An 18530-nucleotide genomic window follows, 5' to 3' on the forward strand; every position below is an offset into this window, starting at 1 on the left:
TTTTTTTTTTTTTTGTAAAGTGGAACTTGATCATTTTTATTTTACATTAAAATTACATTGACTTAATTTGATTTAAAAATCACCTGCTGTAGCACACTGAGAAAAAGTGTTTCATTCATCCGATTAAATTTTTTTTATATTTTTTTACTTGAGAGAATAGTTATTTATTTTTCTTTGGCTCAAGTGAAAAAAAAATCTAGATGTGAATCATTACCCCATTTTTTTTTTTTTTTGGATGAATGAAAACACTTTGCATCTTTGTTTTAATTCGCACAACATTAATTGATTTAACATTTTGGAATAATCTATTTATATAGCATACTTTTATTTAGTCTGTAAATAAAGACAATGGTAAAGACCTTTTTTTATTTAAAACCAAATTTAAAAAACTAAAATACTGAATGCTGATCAAGAAAACCTCTTATTGAATGTGTGTTGATTGTGTTGTTTTGGATTGTAGAAACTATGCAGTTTATTGCCTTTAATTTCACATGGTTACAGTTAATCTTTTATTTAAAGGTCCCATGGCATGGATTCTGTTCATTTTCTTTAAATGTTTTTTTAATGTTTCCTTAGGTGTATTTATATTGTTAGTATAATTTTTACATTTAAAATTTTGAAATAAAAAGCATTTTTATATCCTAACATTAGCCCTGCTGGCTTGAATGCTCTGTTTGAAGGGGCGTGTCTGCTGTGAGACTCCAAGTAAACCACAACTGTTGTGATTGGCTGACATCTTTGCATTCGAAATGTATATTACATGTGAAGATCCCTCTCAAATATATATATATATATATATAATATATATATATATATATATATATATATATTTACTATTAAAGCTGTCGAAGATTAACGAATCGTGGAAGTGTTGATTATATAATTATTTTTTTGATCTTTTCCCCATCACGTGAAAGGCTGCAGTGATGAGCATTGAGTAGACAGAGTCCTGTTTATCGCGTGGATGCAGTTGATCTCGTCATTATTGCAACACGTTTTTCTCTCACATAATGCTTTCACCTCAGCTTACAGCAAACACATGAATACAGTAAGAGCTCCGTTGTGCAGCATAAACAGCGTCATTCATTGTAACGGGCAGTTTGGGCAAGTGTGCAGATATACTCGCGATGTGTAACAGTTTTCGGAAAAAAGCGAGCGTTCTTTGGATCGCTCTCCTGTAGTTAAATCACAATTTAAGTAACAGATTTGTTTCATGCTACTAAGAGAAACAACTTGAAGTTTTATCGGTTTAGGTCACTGGCTTGATTCACTGACGCATAAACAGTAATTAAAACGATTTAGAAAGAAAGTCTGTGTGAACCTGAATGATTAGCTACCCATCAGAAATCACTGATCACAGATCAGGCATTAATGAACATGTTACTCACTGTTTGTGCCGGTTGCTGTTGAATCCATATCCATAAAAGTCTGTTTGAAAGGCCTGTGCTGACATTGGCGACTGAATTATATGTAAATATTTGGGCGGGCAAAGCAGAGAAAGGGGAGGTCGTAACATTCTTGTTACAACGTCACAAACAAGGAGATTCAAGATCAGCCCCGTTTGAGCTTCCATTTTCTCTAAGGCAGAGAAAGATATAAAAATCTCAATTTACACCGATTCAAATTTCTAAAACTTGGGGAGCATATACAGGCTAGGGGACCACTCATATTAATGTTAAAAAAACCTCAGAAAGTGAAATTTTCATGTCATAGGACCTTTAAGGCCAGTTCTCTGTTGTTCAACCCAATTCAAAAACAAAAGCTAAATGCTGATGTCTGTTAATGTAGCTGTTAATTTCAGATGGTTGCAGTTATTGTTTTCAATAGCCAAAGCCAGTTTGGCCTATTAAATACCAAATAAACATCTTGTTTATGCACAATCTTCCTTCTTTCTTGTTTGTTGTTTGTTGCTTAAGATAAAAAATTATTTTAAAAAATTGGAAATCGGTATCGGAATTGCCATGAAAAAATCATGATCGGTGCATCCCTAATTTTTTCATTATTATTATTAATATTTAAGAAATTTGAAATAATTTTACAATGGATTAAAAATAAATGTGTAAAAGAAACATGCTTATACTTTAGATTACAGTATTTTGTAACCAAAAGGGCACTTTTTTCAAATAAAGCAGGGTAACCCTCATTTTACATACAGCACACAGTGAAAATGTCATGAATATGATAGTGGGCAAGTGCATAAAGCGCAGCATAATTTGAAATCAGGAGTTTAAAGCATTCAATTAACATGGACTGACCATCATGTAGAGCAATTAACATGGGACTTGACCAGACAGATTAGACAGATTATATCCATATTAGACAGAACTGTTAACAATGACGCCGAACAAGAGAGAGAGAGAGTGTGAGCACTGTGTGCTCAGGCTGTGGCCGCTCTTACCGCCGTCAAAATAAAAGTCCCCGCCTCGAACACATCAGCCAAGCAGAAAAACGTATGGGCCGTTGGCCAATATTTGAAAAATAGCAAATATAGGCCAATATATCTGCCATGGCGACATATTGGTTAACCACTAACTGCAATGATTATAATCATCTAATTTGGTTATCTGATTATGCATGATTGGTTGTTTCTTAATGGGAGTGAATGTATTTTCTGCAAAATGGCAACAGGATCACTGGGAGGAGCCAGAGGAAGCTTGATTTTTTCACAGATTATCTGTCTCATATTCTACTGTCAGGACATAATGACAGGTTTAACAAATATTTGAAAAATATATTTTTTTTACCAAAAGTTACCTACTGCCTGCTTTAACTGTAACTAATTAATTTTTACTGTTTGCTGTCTTTTTTCGAATGTTTGATTGTAAAGGACTCATTTACAGCTACTAAATTTATTCAGCCATGGACAGCCATAAACAGACTCTTGTTAATATTGGTTGTTTGATCAATACTAATGACAGCTGCAGGTATACTTAGGCTGAATTGACAATACAGGTCTAATGTACAGATCCCCATATTTTGACATTTTAATTTCCTTCCAGCTGTTCACGTTCACCAATAACTTGCCAAGATTAAGAATTTTTTAATACTTATAAAAACTGCTATCATTAAATACAAGTACCTACAGGCAGTTGTGGACATATGGTTAAAGAGTCAGACTTGTAAACCAAAGGCTTCAGGTTCGAGTCCTCAGGTTGTCAGTGGGGGTGAGTGAATAACCAGCGCTCTCTTCCACCCTCAATACCGCGACTGAGGTGAAACCCTTGAGCAAGGCACCGAATCTCTAACTGCTCTCAGGTGCAGCAGCAATATGGCTGCACACTGCTCTGGGTGTGTGCACGGTATGTGTGTGTGTGTGTGTGTGTATTTGGATGGTTTCAATGCAGAGCACAAATTCCGAGTATGGGTCACCATACTTGGCCACGTGTCACTTCACACACTTAGTTTATGAATATATTCGTTCCATGTGGTTTATCTTGGTGTAAAAAGTCCATTGATCTAGTTTAGGCTTGGTATGAACAAGCAATGGTCTCACCTCTATAGTTGATGATTTCAGTACCCAGGACAGGAGTCATCTCCAGGACAGTGATGAAGGCCTTGTCCATAGAAGTGAGGGGAAACGGGGACATGCGGTGTCTCCGAGCTACCTTGGTGATATCCACTGCACTGTGACCTGAGACAAAGAGTGCGAATTTAAACATGCTCTAAACACACAAGCACAAACATCCCGATAATACACAATCGGTCACCCACTTGCTCTCAGGATGTTCTCCTTGCTGCTGCATCGTGACTGCACCTACAGATATAGAGAGAGACAGACAGAATGAGAGGGAATGAGGAGAGAGAGAGAGAAGGAATTGGGGAAAAGAAAGACAGAAAGACCGTGACTTAGAGCACAAAAGGAGCCCCATCTCCGTCCAGGAGAGTTAGCATTCCACTGACAGGATTCATAAAGATCAGGATGATCATCTACACATCCAGACAAAAATAACCAAAAAGAAACTAGCTTGAAAACAAACGAACTGAAAACAACATTTTCAATCCTACTGGCCATTATTATCATTATTATCATTATCATCATGGTCTTGACATAATGCTGTAGCGAGACTTGGAAAGTTATGTTTTATGTTATGGTAGCATTGTAAGCCCAAAACAACCTGATTCCAGAAAAGCATCTGATATAATGAACATTAAAGTCAACATGAAATATTGTAATGCTATAATATGATGTATTTCAAAGTGAATATTAAGTTGGAAAAATTAAATAAAAAATTAGGCATATAATATTTTGATCGTTTCTTCAAAATATTAGATTGTATAGCTTGATAAAAATTGTGTGTGTGTGTGTGTGTGTGTTTTTTTTTTTTTTTGTCATTTTACAATTTAATGAATGTAACAATGTAGAGGAAGACTTGCTTTTATCCATCAAGAATTAATTGGGTCATGAAAAGTGGGCATTCTCTAACAAAACGGGGTTTCTTTTTGCTTTAAGACTGGAACTTGGAGTGCAAAGGTCAGGTTCAGCCTCAAAAGCATCTTGACTTAACCCAAAGGTCATTCTTCTCTTTTTTCTTTGATATTGTTAATCATTGTGAAACTACATCTACAACAGTAGCCTAAAATAATGTCAAAATAGATGTCAGACAAGATTGGTCAGAGGCAATAAAATAAAAATATTGTATCACATAAAAAATTATATATATATATATATATATATATATATATATATATATATATATATATATATATATATATATATATATATATATGTATATGTATATGTATATATATATTATTTTTTTATGTGATACAATATTTTTAATATGTATAATATATATATATATATATATATGTATATGTATATATATATTATTTTTTATGTGATACAATATTTTTATTTTATTGCCTCTGACCAATCTTGTCCCTATAAAAATCTTGTCCCTATATTTAAAAAAAATGATTTTTTGATTTCATGTTGACTTTAACAGCTAGAAGGCTCCATACGATGGCCAAAAATCAAGCACCCAGTCCCTTGCAGTTCAGTTCTGACCCCTTTTAAGATAAATTTCTCTCAAAATGAGCCATGATTGTTTTAAGATAAATAATAATAATAGGAAATTTGATTATACACTCAGCTGTAAGTGTGGAATCTACCAATACAAAGTATCAAAGTATGGAGTTCCCTTAGGCCAAGAGTAATGGTATGAGAGGGCAATCAAATTCCATGCAAAAATACACACTGACTTGAAGCTATCGTAACAGAGGTTTATAGATATTAAGTCTTTGATTTACTGCATGAAAAGCATTAAAAACAGCCCTTTATGTGTCTTCGTGCTGAGACGCAATGCCCCTGGCCTATAGGGGGAGACAAACAAGCAAGTCCCAAATCCTTTCTACTCACGATCCAGTTACAACAGACTAGCACCAACACGACAAATCAATGATCGACACAGAGCAAAGAAAGAGAGAGAATTCAAAAACGATGAGGTGCAGCTCACATAACAGCAGACAGCAATAAAACACTGCATCTAAATGGAGATCAAACTTAAAAGGAACAGAAAAACAGGAGGAAAAAGATCTAAGAAACAGAACTCAATGGCCACAAGAGACTCCAACACACCAGACGGCTAATAAAACAGAGAGCATTAGAAAGAGCAACGTCTACAGACAAGATCATGAGAGAGAAGGAAAGAAACAGAGACGAGGAGAGAGAAGAAGAGTGTAAAGCAAGGAGTTTGGACTCCTGACGCAAAGCAGAGTTTGCGGATGGAAGCAGCTCCTTTTTTTTTTTGTTTTTTTTTTTTGTTTTTTTGCGTGGGTTGGGAATAGTTACTCGCGAGTCGAAGGTCCTATGGTTCCTGCGATCATCTTTGAGCCCCTCCAGCCTAGAGTGGAGCTTTGGCAATGAACAGAAACAAAAGGGTTTACAACAGACAGAGCAAAGAAGAAGCTTTTGGGAGACCAAAAAAAGAAAACCAAATGAGTTTTAAAGGCTCTCTGAGACAACACTCGCTCTGTTTACACACAACAAGCTGAGATGACAACAAATGAGCACTGAGAGGTGAAGAGAGATCTGGCTGGGCTTCATTCGGTTCTGTAGCTAATGTTTAGTGGGCTTTATGCCGGCCATCCAGGAAGGTAGCACAGGTTAGCGAGGAAGAGGAGCACAATGTCACTCAGCACAGTAAGCAAAATCACACGCCACATACTTGTTCCAGTGAGAGTTTAGAAGACAGTGTTGGTGATGCTGAGTGTCAGTGTGCTAATGGCCACCAGAGCAGGGCAGAGTTTGTATGTTACATCATTGCATTTAAAGTCTGAGGGGACTAAATGGGCGTTCACTTGGAATGGACATAGATAGGTAAATGGATGAATGAATGACAAAGAAAACATATGGATAGTTACACATTAAAATATCAGGGTTAGCATAGCCAATATGTTAACCGTTGAGATTAGTTAAATATTCTAAATTTAATTTCCGCAAAACATTATCTAATGGCATTAATGTAGGTTTCAGTTAAACTGTACTGAAAGCATAAAACAACATTTTGAAATAAAATTAAATTAAATGTATAACTCAAGTTTTATTGAAATCCCTGTAAATACTTTATGCATAATAATACATTATGCTTATTAATATTTGTTAGATTAAAAGTTATCATCTAAAGTCGTCCAGATTATTAAACCATAGACTTCGTTTATCAAAGCAAATGAAGGAATGAGAATGAAAATATAAAAAAATTACTGCTAAAATGTATATTAAAAATCTCAGACTAGTATGCTGTTAAAAAGCTATTTTATATATATATATATATAACAAGTCCTGTATGTAAGGGAAGGAAAACTGTACATCCTTGACCCTTTTTATTCTTCCCCTCCTTCTATTTGTACATCTAACCTCCTTCCATCAAACAACAGACAGAATGAGCTCAGAGTGGAGATGAGAGATAAACCAAGTGATCACAAGAGGGGCTGAAGGAATGGACGGAGGCAATGAAGGCAATGCAGAGACGTCAGGTCTCTTTAAAATCAGAGTCGGACCAAAGAACTCAGTGGACTGAAAACACATGCTCACAAACAGACCACGTCCTCGCACACACAAGGGGAAGGGAACCATGTGTCAGATACGGGCAGATGAGAGTTAATCTCTGACCAGTGAAACGAAGAATGGAGTAATTGGGGAACAGGAATGAATTATTAACAAGTGAGTGTCAGGCCCAATAAGAGGAACGCTGCTCTGTGATTAACCAATCAGAATGATTGATAAACAGTATGGAAACTAACAGCTGTAATGCTGGCGAGCCATTTTATTAGCTCGGAAGGAGGGATGGAAAGAAAAGAGAGAAAGAGGGGGAAAGAGAGGCTCTTTTCCAAAATCTAGCGATCAAAACCATTTTAAGCCATTATAGGCACACTTCAGACATGAAAGCTGCTCCGAAATGTATGCTGAATGATTATAAAGATCGAACTTGTATAAAGATCATATTAGTTGAATAAAATAAAAATTAATTACAATACATTTTGTAGAAAACATGATTAACATCAAACTTAAATCTGAAATGTATTATTTGATTTAAAGTCAAAATGCATAAATTATCAGCCCACGTTTTAAATATTTACATTAATTAAATATTCAAAGTGTATTTAATGCAGTTAATTTACTAACCTAACTGTACAATGCAGTAAAATAAAATAAACTTTATTTTAATAACAAAAAAAACTGTAGTATTTTAGTAACATTAAATTTAAATATAGTATACCATTATGTAAATTATATATATTTATGTATGTATATTGGATTCACTATTTTTAGGTTAAGAAAACATGAAACTGAATTAAACTTTAAATATATTATATTATATATATTATATTATATTATATTATATTATATTATATTATAATATATTATAAAGTTTTATAGATTCATTGTTTTTAAGGGAAGAAAGCATGAAACTGAATAAAACTTGATAAAAAAGTTAACTGGATTAAATTAAGATTATTAAATAATTCTGTTACCTTCTAAAATAACTTAATTTGGCTAAATTGTAAGAAGAGAGAACACGGCAATCGCAAAATACACAGCAACAAACGTTTTGAGAAAAAAATCATTCAAGACAGCAGACAAGTCAAGAAAAATATTGATTATATCTAATATAAAACTAAACATATTGATAGAAATGTTATCTAATCCAAACATTTGATTCGAGTCGAAGCACTAAGAAGTTAGTCACTTCTGTAGTTGACAGACAACAAGGCAGCTGACTAGTTTTTGGAACAGAGCAAGAGAGAGAGACAGAGATTGTTCGAGACAAGAAGATAAAGCTATAACAGAACAAACTGCCCTGATGCTACATCAGACTGTGGGCCGCAAGCAACACTTCAGTGCATGTTAGTGTGTGTGTGTGTGTGATTGACTGAGTGTTGATTTATGTAAAAATTAGGGGTGAAAGGGATATCTGTTTACCTGGTCCAAGGTAGAGTACCTTGACTTGAGCGTGATGACCTCATCCAGGTGAGCCCTGAACTCTCTCCGTGAGGCCTGGAGGAAGCCACAGGACAGTAACTCACCTGATACAGCCTTCCTCATCAACAAACACACACACACACATACTTCACAATATACACTGTCACAAACACACACTCTAAGAATCATCTAACACTGATATGAATAAAATGAGGGGGAATCAAGCGAGGTCAAAACAGCAAAATAATCCCACTTCTACTACGCAACCAAGGAGGAGCAAAGCAGCGTGTGTCTCTGTGTGTTACGCTGGGCTTTCAGCGGATTGCCAAAAACAAAGGAGGCTTCCATGGGTAATGAGCACTTAAAGCTCATTTCTATAACCCCTCCAACTTAGTGAAACTGGAAGTGTTGTAGAAAAGAACAATTTTATGAGAGATAAAAGTCTTGAAGGACAAGAGTGCATTTGGTGGTTATTAAAGCTGCCATAAGCAATTTAGCCATCATGTTAACTTCTGCCACCATCGCTCATCCCTTCAAACACTCTCCCAAAAGCCATCCTCTAAGGGCGAATCGGATTTCACATTTCACAAACATGTCTTGATCAAATTTAACTCAAAAACTAAAGAAAAAAAAATAATAACAAAAAAAATCACCCTCCACCCTACAATTCTCATTACCGCAATGTAAAAAAAAATATATAAACTTTTTTTTTGTTTAATCAAATTTTCGTTACTGTAATGTGAAAAACAAAGATATATTATTTAAATGGTATGACATTATCTATAAAAGTATTTACGAATCATGATAGCATTTATTGGCTTTGATATGTAAAAAAAATAAATAAAAAAATAAATAAATAAATAAAACATGTTTTAAAGACTATTACAGTAATGAGAATCAGCTTTGAGAATAATAGGAAATGTAAAAACAAAACAAAAAAATAATAACAAAATATCAATAACTACAAAGATTTGGTTTTGGGCTGATGGAGTATTTAAAAAATATTGCTTACAGCAGCTTCAAATGTTTTTATCAATTTTGAAAAATACTGCACTTATGATGTTTTGCATTAAACAAATGATTGATTCTGTGTCACTTCATCCTTATTTAGGAAAGAAAAGCTCCGACTTCATGAGGAACTAATGAATTGAAGGACACACATAAACACACAAAACAAACTTAAAGGCGTTTTTGGGGGTAAATAAACCAATGTGACAGACTTGCTTCACAAGGATGAGCTGTGCACATGTGAGGTATGTGTGAGCAATGATTGGCCGAGTCTCTGAGAGGGGCGTGGTTAGTCGCAGGGTGATGGACGGCGCTGTGTAAAACATGCTGTACCTCTGTGACACTACAAGTGGATGAACAGGAGGTGAGCCGGGCCTGGTGCAGGGAGAGAGGGAACAGGGAAGACGAGGGTTAACACTGCAGCCACAAGCAAGGGAATCACATACAAACAGCATTCCCGTCATTATAGCGGATCACTGGCATGTGCTGACCAAGACAGGGAGAGAATACATTCAGGAAACAACCCACTGCCAGTTTGACAGGACCTCCAGAGAAGATTCTTTTCAAACAGAAACATGCAGCAAAAAAAAATGCATATATATATATATATATATATATATAAAAATGTAATATTAAGTTATTATTTACTCTGCATTTCATTCTTGAATTTCTTTCTTCCGTAGAAGACAAAAGAATAAATGTTGAAGAATGTGATGGCTACTCTTTTCCATATTATGATAGAGAATTAGGATGTAGTTTGTGAAGCTACAAAATGAGCAGGAGAAAAAAAATACAATAAAATGGGGTCCCAAAAAGCCATGGCAATGTATTAATAATTTGTTTGCATGAACTGACCACATTAATTCTCTGCAGGTCATGTGAAGGGCTCCATACAATTTAATTTTAAGATTTTCAGTAAATTTTGGTCTATTAATTCATTTACGGTAAGAGCTTGACAACCCAGATTCCAATTTACTATCAATTTACTACATGCAAAATGGACAGTATATTCTGCAGCATTTATCCTGTTGTGTCACATTGATAGAAGCAAATCATGTGGGTTTTGAACAATAAGAGGGTGAATAAATTATGGGAGAATTTTTTTTTCCCCTTGAGGACGAATAATGGAAAACTGGATTTCCCTTGTTTAATCTACCCCACTGACACTTCCTCCCTCCATTTAGAGCAACAAAACTGCTGCAAAAAGGTCATTCAGAAATCGCCATGGTTACGACATCACAACCATGAGCACATTAACATATAATGTGTATTATGAAAATCAACCTTCTCTGATGAACAAGAGTGTGAATTACGCTGGTATATCTCCCATGCACTTAGCTATCATAACACAAGTCATTAAATCAACTAGTAATAATACAGCACCAGTTTAATCACTGATGCACTAGCATTAATACGAAGATCATAATGTTGGTCACTTTAATAGACCGCTAATGTTGCGGTATGTGTCAACACATGTATATGTGAATAAACATGGTTTATATTAACAGAATGGCCATGAGATACAGGATGGATTGATGTGTGAATATGAAGATCTAAACCCTTGTAAAAGGACACACACAACTGGACAAACACATACTATGAAGAACTAGAGCAAGTCAAGATTATAACACACCACTATATGTCCTTGATGTCTTCCACCTGCCTTTAACCTTGCACACACACACACACACACACACATACATTAATGAAAAAATTAAATGCAGAGGCACTGCCAGATACAATATGTATCTCTTCTACAACTGTCACACAGCTGTAAGATTCAATGACAGGGCTGTGTAGTAATCAGCACAGCAAGCACAAGGGCCTGTTCTCCCCCTCACCTGATCTTCAATCTCCTCTCCATTCATCAGTTGAACAGAGAGAGGAGGTGGGGGTGGGGTTAGCTCAGGGGCAAAGGGTCATCGGACGGTCAATGTGCATTTATTATACTTCCAGTCATGGTAAGCCTGGGTATGTCTCTCAAACTAACACACGCAATCTAAACATGTTTGCAGTGTGCAGTAGGGCCTAGATCAGAGAGGGGATTCAACAGTGGGGGCCCGAGTCAATGTGCTGTTCAAGGGGCCTGGAAACGCTATGGCGGCACCCTGGTAGCTAAAAAAAAAACAACCTAAGAAAAAACCCAACCTAAGAACAAAGCAAAGCAAAATATTATTAACTAGACTGCAGATCTTTTCCCACTATGTTTGTATGCACCAAACCAACATAAAACTATTAGAATAATCTTTCTATAAAAATGTAAATCTTGTCATCAATATACTCACACTAAAGTTGTTCAAAACCTGTATGAATTTCGTTTAGCTGTTTAACACAGAAAATTGTTTTGAAGAATGCTGGTAACCAAGCAGTTATATGGAAATAAAATATGGAAAGAAAAATACTATGGAACTCAATGGCTTTTGTCAACTCTTTGGTTAGGCCATCCTTAAAAATATTGTTTGCCGTAACCCGACCGACCCTGTAAATTTAGGACAAACTTTTTTTTTTGCTTTTAGTCCGTCTTGCTTGATGTAAATTTGCATTAAGACCGACCAATTTTTTTTAAACTCTTCAAACAACTAATACAAAAGCAATAAAATTATATGAATTATATTTTAGTAAGTATTGTAAATATATAAATTGCCTAGGCCTACATACAAACGAAGGCTACGTTCTCTAAAACCCTGTGACGTCACCTATGTTTACACGGATGTCACACTATGGCCTGTGCGTTTGCTTCGTTTCCTCTCATTCATTGTCAGAGTCAACGGTTCGCGCTTGGTAATGATGGCTGTGGCTCCAGTAAACAAAATGTTCGCGGTCACTGTTCAAAGTCATACGGGTTCGGGCACCATAAAACATCTAAAAAATTCATTAAAACAGCTCGACACCGCTTTAACTTGGCACGAAGTTCTGGAAAAACTGTGCCCAGATCTTTTCCCATCCCTTCTCCCGTCTAGTCTAAAACCATGACTGTCACTTTATGTTCGAAAATCTATTGCACGAATCGATTGGACCAACCAACACAAGTTTCGAAAACGAATATAGGACATTGATTTTAACGACCTTTTCTTGGATCGCGTCCAGTTTTTTTTTTTTTTTTTTTTTTTGGAACACGCTTCACACAGCAACTGTAGCTTCAGACACACACACACAACTGCAATAACAGCCAGTGTGTCACTGCCCTTAGGGCGGGATTTGCGCTGAACGCAGAGACTTCCGCCACTTAATATGTTCGTTTGGAAACACGAAAATGTACCTATGTTCTGCTAACAAAATATTGCATTCGGTACACACGTGCACCAAACCGCGTAATCAGCGGTAAATTTCATCAGGTGTGTGATTTCACATAGAGCAGCTGTCACTACATAGAGCCATTGTTAACTGACAAGCTGCGCGAATCCACGCTGATAATGAACGTGAATTTGCTCAGCTTGTTAGTCAACAATGGCTCTGTGCATTAATTATCGGCCGATACTTATCGTGCACCCCTAAATTTAGTATTAACAGTTGTTTAATTACAGTTTCTTTTTTTAGTCTCCTCTGTATCTGTCCGTTTGCTGAAAGCCCCTCCAGGCAGTAACCTTAGCCAACCCTACCCAGCAAGCACACACCAACACACTCGCTTCAGTGCACACACAACACACACACTGTCCCTCCAAACATCCACACAGCTCCAGCCACTGAAGTGCAGGCTGAGCTTCAGTATAAATCTCTCTGTCTTTTCTCTAGTGATCATCCTTATTCAATTAATCTTTTCCACAGGTCAAATGAACTATTTTGCTAGTGCTGATATGTGCTTTGCTAAATTCTGCGGCTAAGTACTTGACATGCCACAAAAGATGTTGTTGTAATTATTGAAAAGATTGTATTAATTAATGAAACATTACAATCACCACATCTGTTAGAAAACTTAAAGCTGGAGTCCTGGATTGGTTAATACATCCCAGCTGTGATAAAATAAATGATAAAGGTTCAGCATCTAAAGATTAAGGTCTATTAAGATCATTTGTTTACATGTCAGACACTAAATAATCTAGCAGAGAGATGCCATATTTTGAAAAAAAAGAAAGAAATGTGTATATGTATATATATTACAATTTATTTTCATAAAACGTCTGGTTCAAAACTACTTGCTTCTCCATATAAAACTGCATTGTATCTCCATAATGACATATGAAAGTATTTGCATGTCAGAATAAATATTATAGCAGAGAGATGGCATGTTTTGCTTAATAATAAAAATATAAAATCTTAAATGTTACATTTTAACATATTATATGTAATATCCCCCCCCCCCCCCCCCCGAATTAGAGCAATTACATTGTATTTGGAATTATCTGATATAATTCTTGAACATTTTTGTGTTTACGTATATTATTGGTTTATAATTTTTTATTATATTATAATGTAGTTTTTTTTTTTTTTTTTTCAATTAAAGCCAGGCCATTACATTGTATTGAAATTATATTATCAAATACATGAAATGTCTGTTTCTGAGAACATTGTATCCCCATAATAAAAACTAATAACACAGATCCCCCTCTACACAAACACACACTATGGACACAAGAGCACATGCACAACGCACAAATGTGTACAAGCACAACATGCAACACGCAAAATAAGATACAGAAGGACACAACCAAGAATGCACAAATCATAAACAAAACATCCTGATTCTCCCTGTGAACTACATTAAGCACATCTCCAAACAGTGGCACCTAATGAGCCTCCATTCAGAAAAGCCACAATAACATGTCCTGGACCACTACATCAGACCACTGCAGCTGTTATGAAACCAAGTGGCTGCTCTGAACGCCGTAGATCATGCACCCTGAAATCATCCTGCCCCACAGATCCCCCTGGAATCAATCTGGAGCCCTACCGTCCTACACCCCTCATGCACGCACATCCAAAACAGACACGTGTAGAACAAAACAGTGACGCATCGGAGTGGAGAAAGACGCCGCTTACCATGCTTTATCCTGAAACACAGAAGAATGTCGCACGTCTCTCGTACACACACGGACATGCACACACACACTACACGCATGAAGCCAGAGAGAGTGTAGGAGGGGAGAAAGAGGTGGAGTGAGACAGCATGCAAAGCGGAGGATGAGTAAAATCCAATTCAATTCAATTCAAGTTTATTTGTATAGCGCTTTTTACAACGCAAATCGTTACAAAGCAACTTTACAGAAAATTACGTTTCTACAATATTTAGTAGTAGCTTATAAATGGTGACTGTCGGTTTGTGCACGTATGACAGGATTTTTAGAAAAAATTAATACAAGACCTAGTCAGCCAGACGATGAACATTATTAATATTATTAATAATTAATAGTTATTATATGAAGCAGTCACACTTGTAGCAATATTGTAAAAAACACTGGGATCTAAATTGTGTAAAGTGCAACCACAGATTTGAGGCATATACAACATAACAGAGTTGACGGCTGTGTGATTTCTGAAATCAGATCGGCTCAGGCAAAGCATCTCAGTGGGTTAAGAGAGGGAAACAGAGAGTGTAGAAACGTATTAAGAATTATTATCTCAGCATTTAGGGCATATGGAGAGCTCACAGCCAAACAGTACCTTATGTAACAGCTGGACGTTGTGCTGAGGGAATGCAGTGAGCGTGCGTGTGTGTGTGTGTGTGTGTGCTTCCGGTCATCTTGAATGATGTATGGGAATGGTTTTTGATCACACGCTCTTTTCACACTGCAAACAAATCAAGTTTTGTTTCATATGCTATATTTGGCCCTGATTATTATTTTGAGAAAATGTGTTCAGACTATATACTGTAAAAAAAGATGGACGATTCGTTCCATGTCCTCCCACTGTAAAAAAGTGAAGCCGCTACCATCTTGAGTAAATTACATCATTTGGAGCCAGAGTCTGCACAGTAGAGATTTTTTCGGAGCCAGAGTCTGCGCAGTAGTGATGTGAGGTGGTGCCACGGTATCAAACTCCCGCCCAAACTCCCACAGACCCAATTAACCATAACAACACGCCCCGTGGCCAACCACCAGGGGGCGATCAAAGAGCCCGCAGCTTCACTTTTCGGAATATGTTCATTTCAACTTTACAATGCAATTTTCAAGGCATATAAATTTGTTTTTTTTGGGGGGGGCCCCACCAGTGTCACACGCACACACAGTGTTGGGAGTAACACCTTACAAGTAATGCGAGTTACGCAATCAGATTAATTTTTCTTAAGTAACTAGTCAAGTAACTCATTACTTTTTAATTTAGAAGGAAATATCTGAAAACAGTCAAATGCAAACCTGCAATAATTAGATGTTAAATAAGACAAATATCATTTATGCATTTAATCCCATTTTATTAACCAATGTCTTTGCTACTGACCTTCGAATTCAACCATACTAATAGGCAAAAATTAGGCATTTAAGTTTCATAGTGTTGAAATTTCTTCTCCTGCATCATATTCTTCATTCAATTTGTTTGCTGCGCCCTCTACTGTTGTTTCACTTTTGTAAAATATTTTTTTTACATTAAAAACAAACAAGCAAGCCCTGCCCAGATTTAAAAAGTAACGCAAAAGAAACTTAACACATTACTTCCATAAAAAGTAATGTAGTTTTGTCATTACTTACTTTTTTAGGGATTAACGCAATATTGTAATGCATTACTTCTAAAAGTAACTTTCCCCAACACTACACACACACACACAATATTCTCCACACATTTGTGAAGCTGCAATGCCTATTTTTTTCAGGTCTGTGAATTCCCAGATGCTCAATGTGATATGTGCACCGCTCAACAGTGCGCACACACACACACACACACACACATCTTAGCACGTTCTTTACTGTATGTAGCCTCTAGCTGTTAAGTGCCACCCGACACCCTTGTTTAGCAACTAAAGCCAAACTGCCAGACACTTGTCAAAAAAAAAAAAAAAAAAAAAGTCAGCAGAATTAAAACCCAGCCTGAGGTCAAAGCTGAAGCTTAGAACACTTTGCCGGAATTCTGCTTATCACAGTCATTTCACATACATCCAAAGAAACAAACAATAAAAAGAGGGCTTAACATTTCCATTATATACTTCAAGTACTCTGCAGTATCAACTTTCCAAAGTCTGACACAAAGACATACAAAAACTCTGATCTGCTAAAGGAAGACACACTTGTAATACACACTGTGTTCACTAGAGGGAGACAAAAAAGCACCACTAATCACTTATTCACAGCATCTTGACAGATTTCACACACATATGATGTGTGCACTTACCATCTCATGCACTAAACAGGCACACGATTGACCCTGTGCACTTAATGTGTTCTTTGAATGTGTTTTTCTCTGTCAGGTGTGTCCACAAAAAGTGTAGGGTGTCATGTCTGTCATTTAGTGAATCAAACTGTACAATTAAAGTCTAAAATGGATTCTGAGGATGCAAGGACACAGCAAGCATCGTCAGGGCCACATCAGGAAAAAACCCACATTTATACATGACATTCTCAAAAATAAAAAACTGAGGAAACAATTGAGAAAGAAAAGTCGAAAGTATCTTACTGTCACACACTAAACAACAAAATATATCTTGTTATAAACAGCACAAAAGTATGACTCTGTTCAGTAAACAACTCGGTCAGTCAAAAGTTGAGATGAAAGTGTATGTATGACAATGTATGAAGTGACTAAATACTAAATGGCTGACAGAATGTGAGTAAGCTAACGTTGCAAAAACAAACAAAAAAAAACAACACAGCTCCTGAACACCTTAAAGAAATTAATTAATTAAAAGTTAATCACCATTGGATCTAAAACAGCAAACTATTAAATGCTAAAGGAGGAAAATCTAAATGGTCAAACTTCAAACTCAGGCAGTGAAGAGTTCCCGCCTCTCATCTCACACAACCCAATGAGCAGAGTCACTGCTGTCTGGAATGCAAAAGCAGTGTGTCAAGCAGCCAATGAGGTGGCAGCAGATGAGGATCCAGCCATGGAGGATACGGAGTGCATGACAGAAATAAAGCTGAGGGGAAAAGGAATGGTGTGAATAAAAGGTAAGGGAGTGGAGTCTTACTTTGGGGGTGGGGCAGGAGGCAGTGGAGAGGCGGGACTGCTGAGCACAAGGAGACTCCGAGGGCGTGGAGCTGAGAGAGGCGGTGTCCCGCGCAACACCTGCACACCCTCGTGAAATGATTGGACTCTGGGATCTGTTAATAGAAAACAGGAACAGTCAAATTCAGTTAAGAACTAAAATAATATTCAGTATTTTTACTTACAGTGCCATTTAAAAGTTTTGAGTCAGTAAGAGTTTTTTTCTAAGAAATTGATACCTTTATTTAGCAAAAAAATACATGAAAAGCTCAAAAGTAACAGTAACTGCATTTATAATGTTTATAAAAGATTTGTATTTCCGGTAAATGCTGTTCTTTTGAACTTCGTATTCTTCAAAGAATCCAAAAAAAAATGTGTCACTGTTGCCACCAAAAATATTAAGCAGTACATTAAACTGTGTTCTACATTGATAATAAGAAGAAATGTTTCTTGAGCATTAAATCAGAATATCAGAATGATTTCAGAAGGATCTTGTGACACTGAAGAGACTGGAGTAATGATGCTGAAAATTCATCTTTTCTATCAGAGGAATAAATTACATGTGTGTGTTGGCTAGCATGCTGCAATAGCATTAGCCAATCAAAACAAAGCATATTTACATTTGGAAACCCTCAAGGTAGGTACACACACACGATGTCGACAGAAAGTATCAATGAACCTCCCGGACCAATATTTGAAACACCATTATCTATACAGAGTGATATCTGTTACTGTATTCAGACTGCGACTCGCTGCCTTTGATCCAGAAGGCGAGTCTTCGTGTGGTAACAAACTGCAGCCATGCTGTCTGGGAGAACTGTGCTGGGATTAAGCAGGAGTCTGATGGGCAGAAAGGAGAAGAATGCAGGGATCTTCCACAGGAACGCTGGGGCTTAACGGAGTACTAATTAACACTGAGGCTAAATCAAGGCCTCACAAGAAAGAGCAGCTCTACAAGCGCTTTAATTACCCAGCACAGAAGCTAACCCTGTGCTAATAATAGCACTCGACTCAACCTCTGCCTTCCCAT

General features: G+C 36.5%; 1 protein-coding gene across 8 annotated transcripts; it reads right to left on the reverse strand.

Annotated features, from left to right (window-relative positions):
• Window positions 1-3438: 3438 nt before the first annotated feature.
• LOC113098956 (gephyrin-like) lies at window positions 3439-17575 on the reverse strand. 8 transcript variants are annotated; one of them, XM_026263997.1, is made up of 6 exons: window positions 14408-14672; window positions 9764-9805; window positions 8423-8497; window positions 5792-5854; window positions 3712-3754; window positions 3439-3631 (listed from the first exon to the last, which is right to left on the reverse strand). In XM_026263997.1, the coding sequence occupies exons 1-6, from the start codon at window positions 14408-14410 to the stop codon at window positions 3462-3464; spliced, it is 396 nt and encodes a 131-aa protein (XP_026119782.1). In that variant the 5' UTR covers window positions 14411-14672; the 3' UTR covers window positions 3439-3461. The 8 variants fall into 8 exon arrangements, 5 of the variants coding, with proteins under 5 accessions (XP_026119782.1, XP_026119781.1, XP_026119784.1 ...); XM_026263996.1 differs by having other exon boundaries at window positions 8423-8536; XR_003289253.1 differs by lacking the exons at window positions 9764-9805; window positions 14408-14672 and adding an exon at window positions 17484-17575.
• Window positions 17576-18530: the final 955 nt, after the last annotated feature.

This window comes from Carassius auratus, unplaced genomic scaffold, assembly GCF_003368295.1.
Source record: "Carassius auratus strain Wakin unplaced genomic scaffold, ASM336829v1 scaf_tig00216778, whole genome shotgun sequence".
NCBI lineage: Eukaryota > Metazoa > Chordata > Actinopteri > Cypriniformes > Cyprinidae > Carassius > Carassius auratus.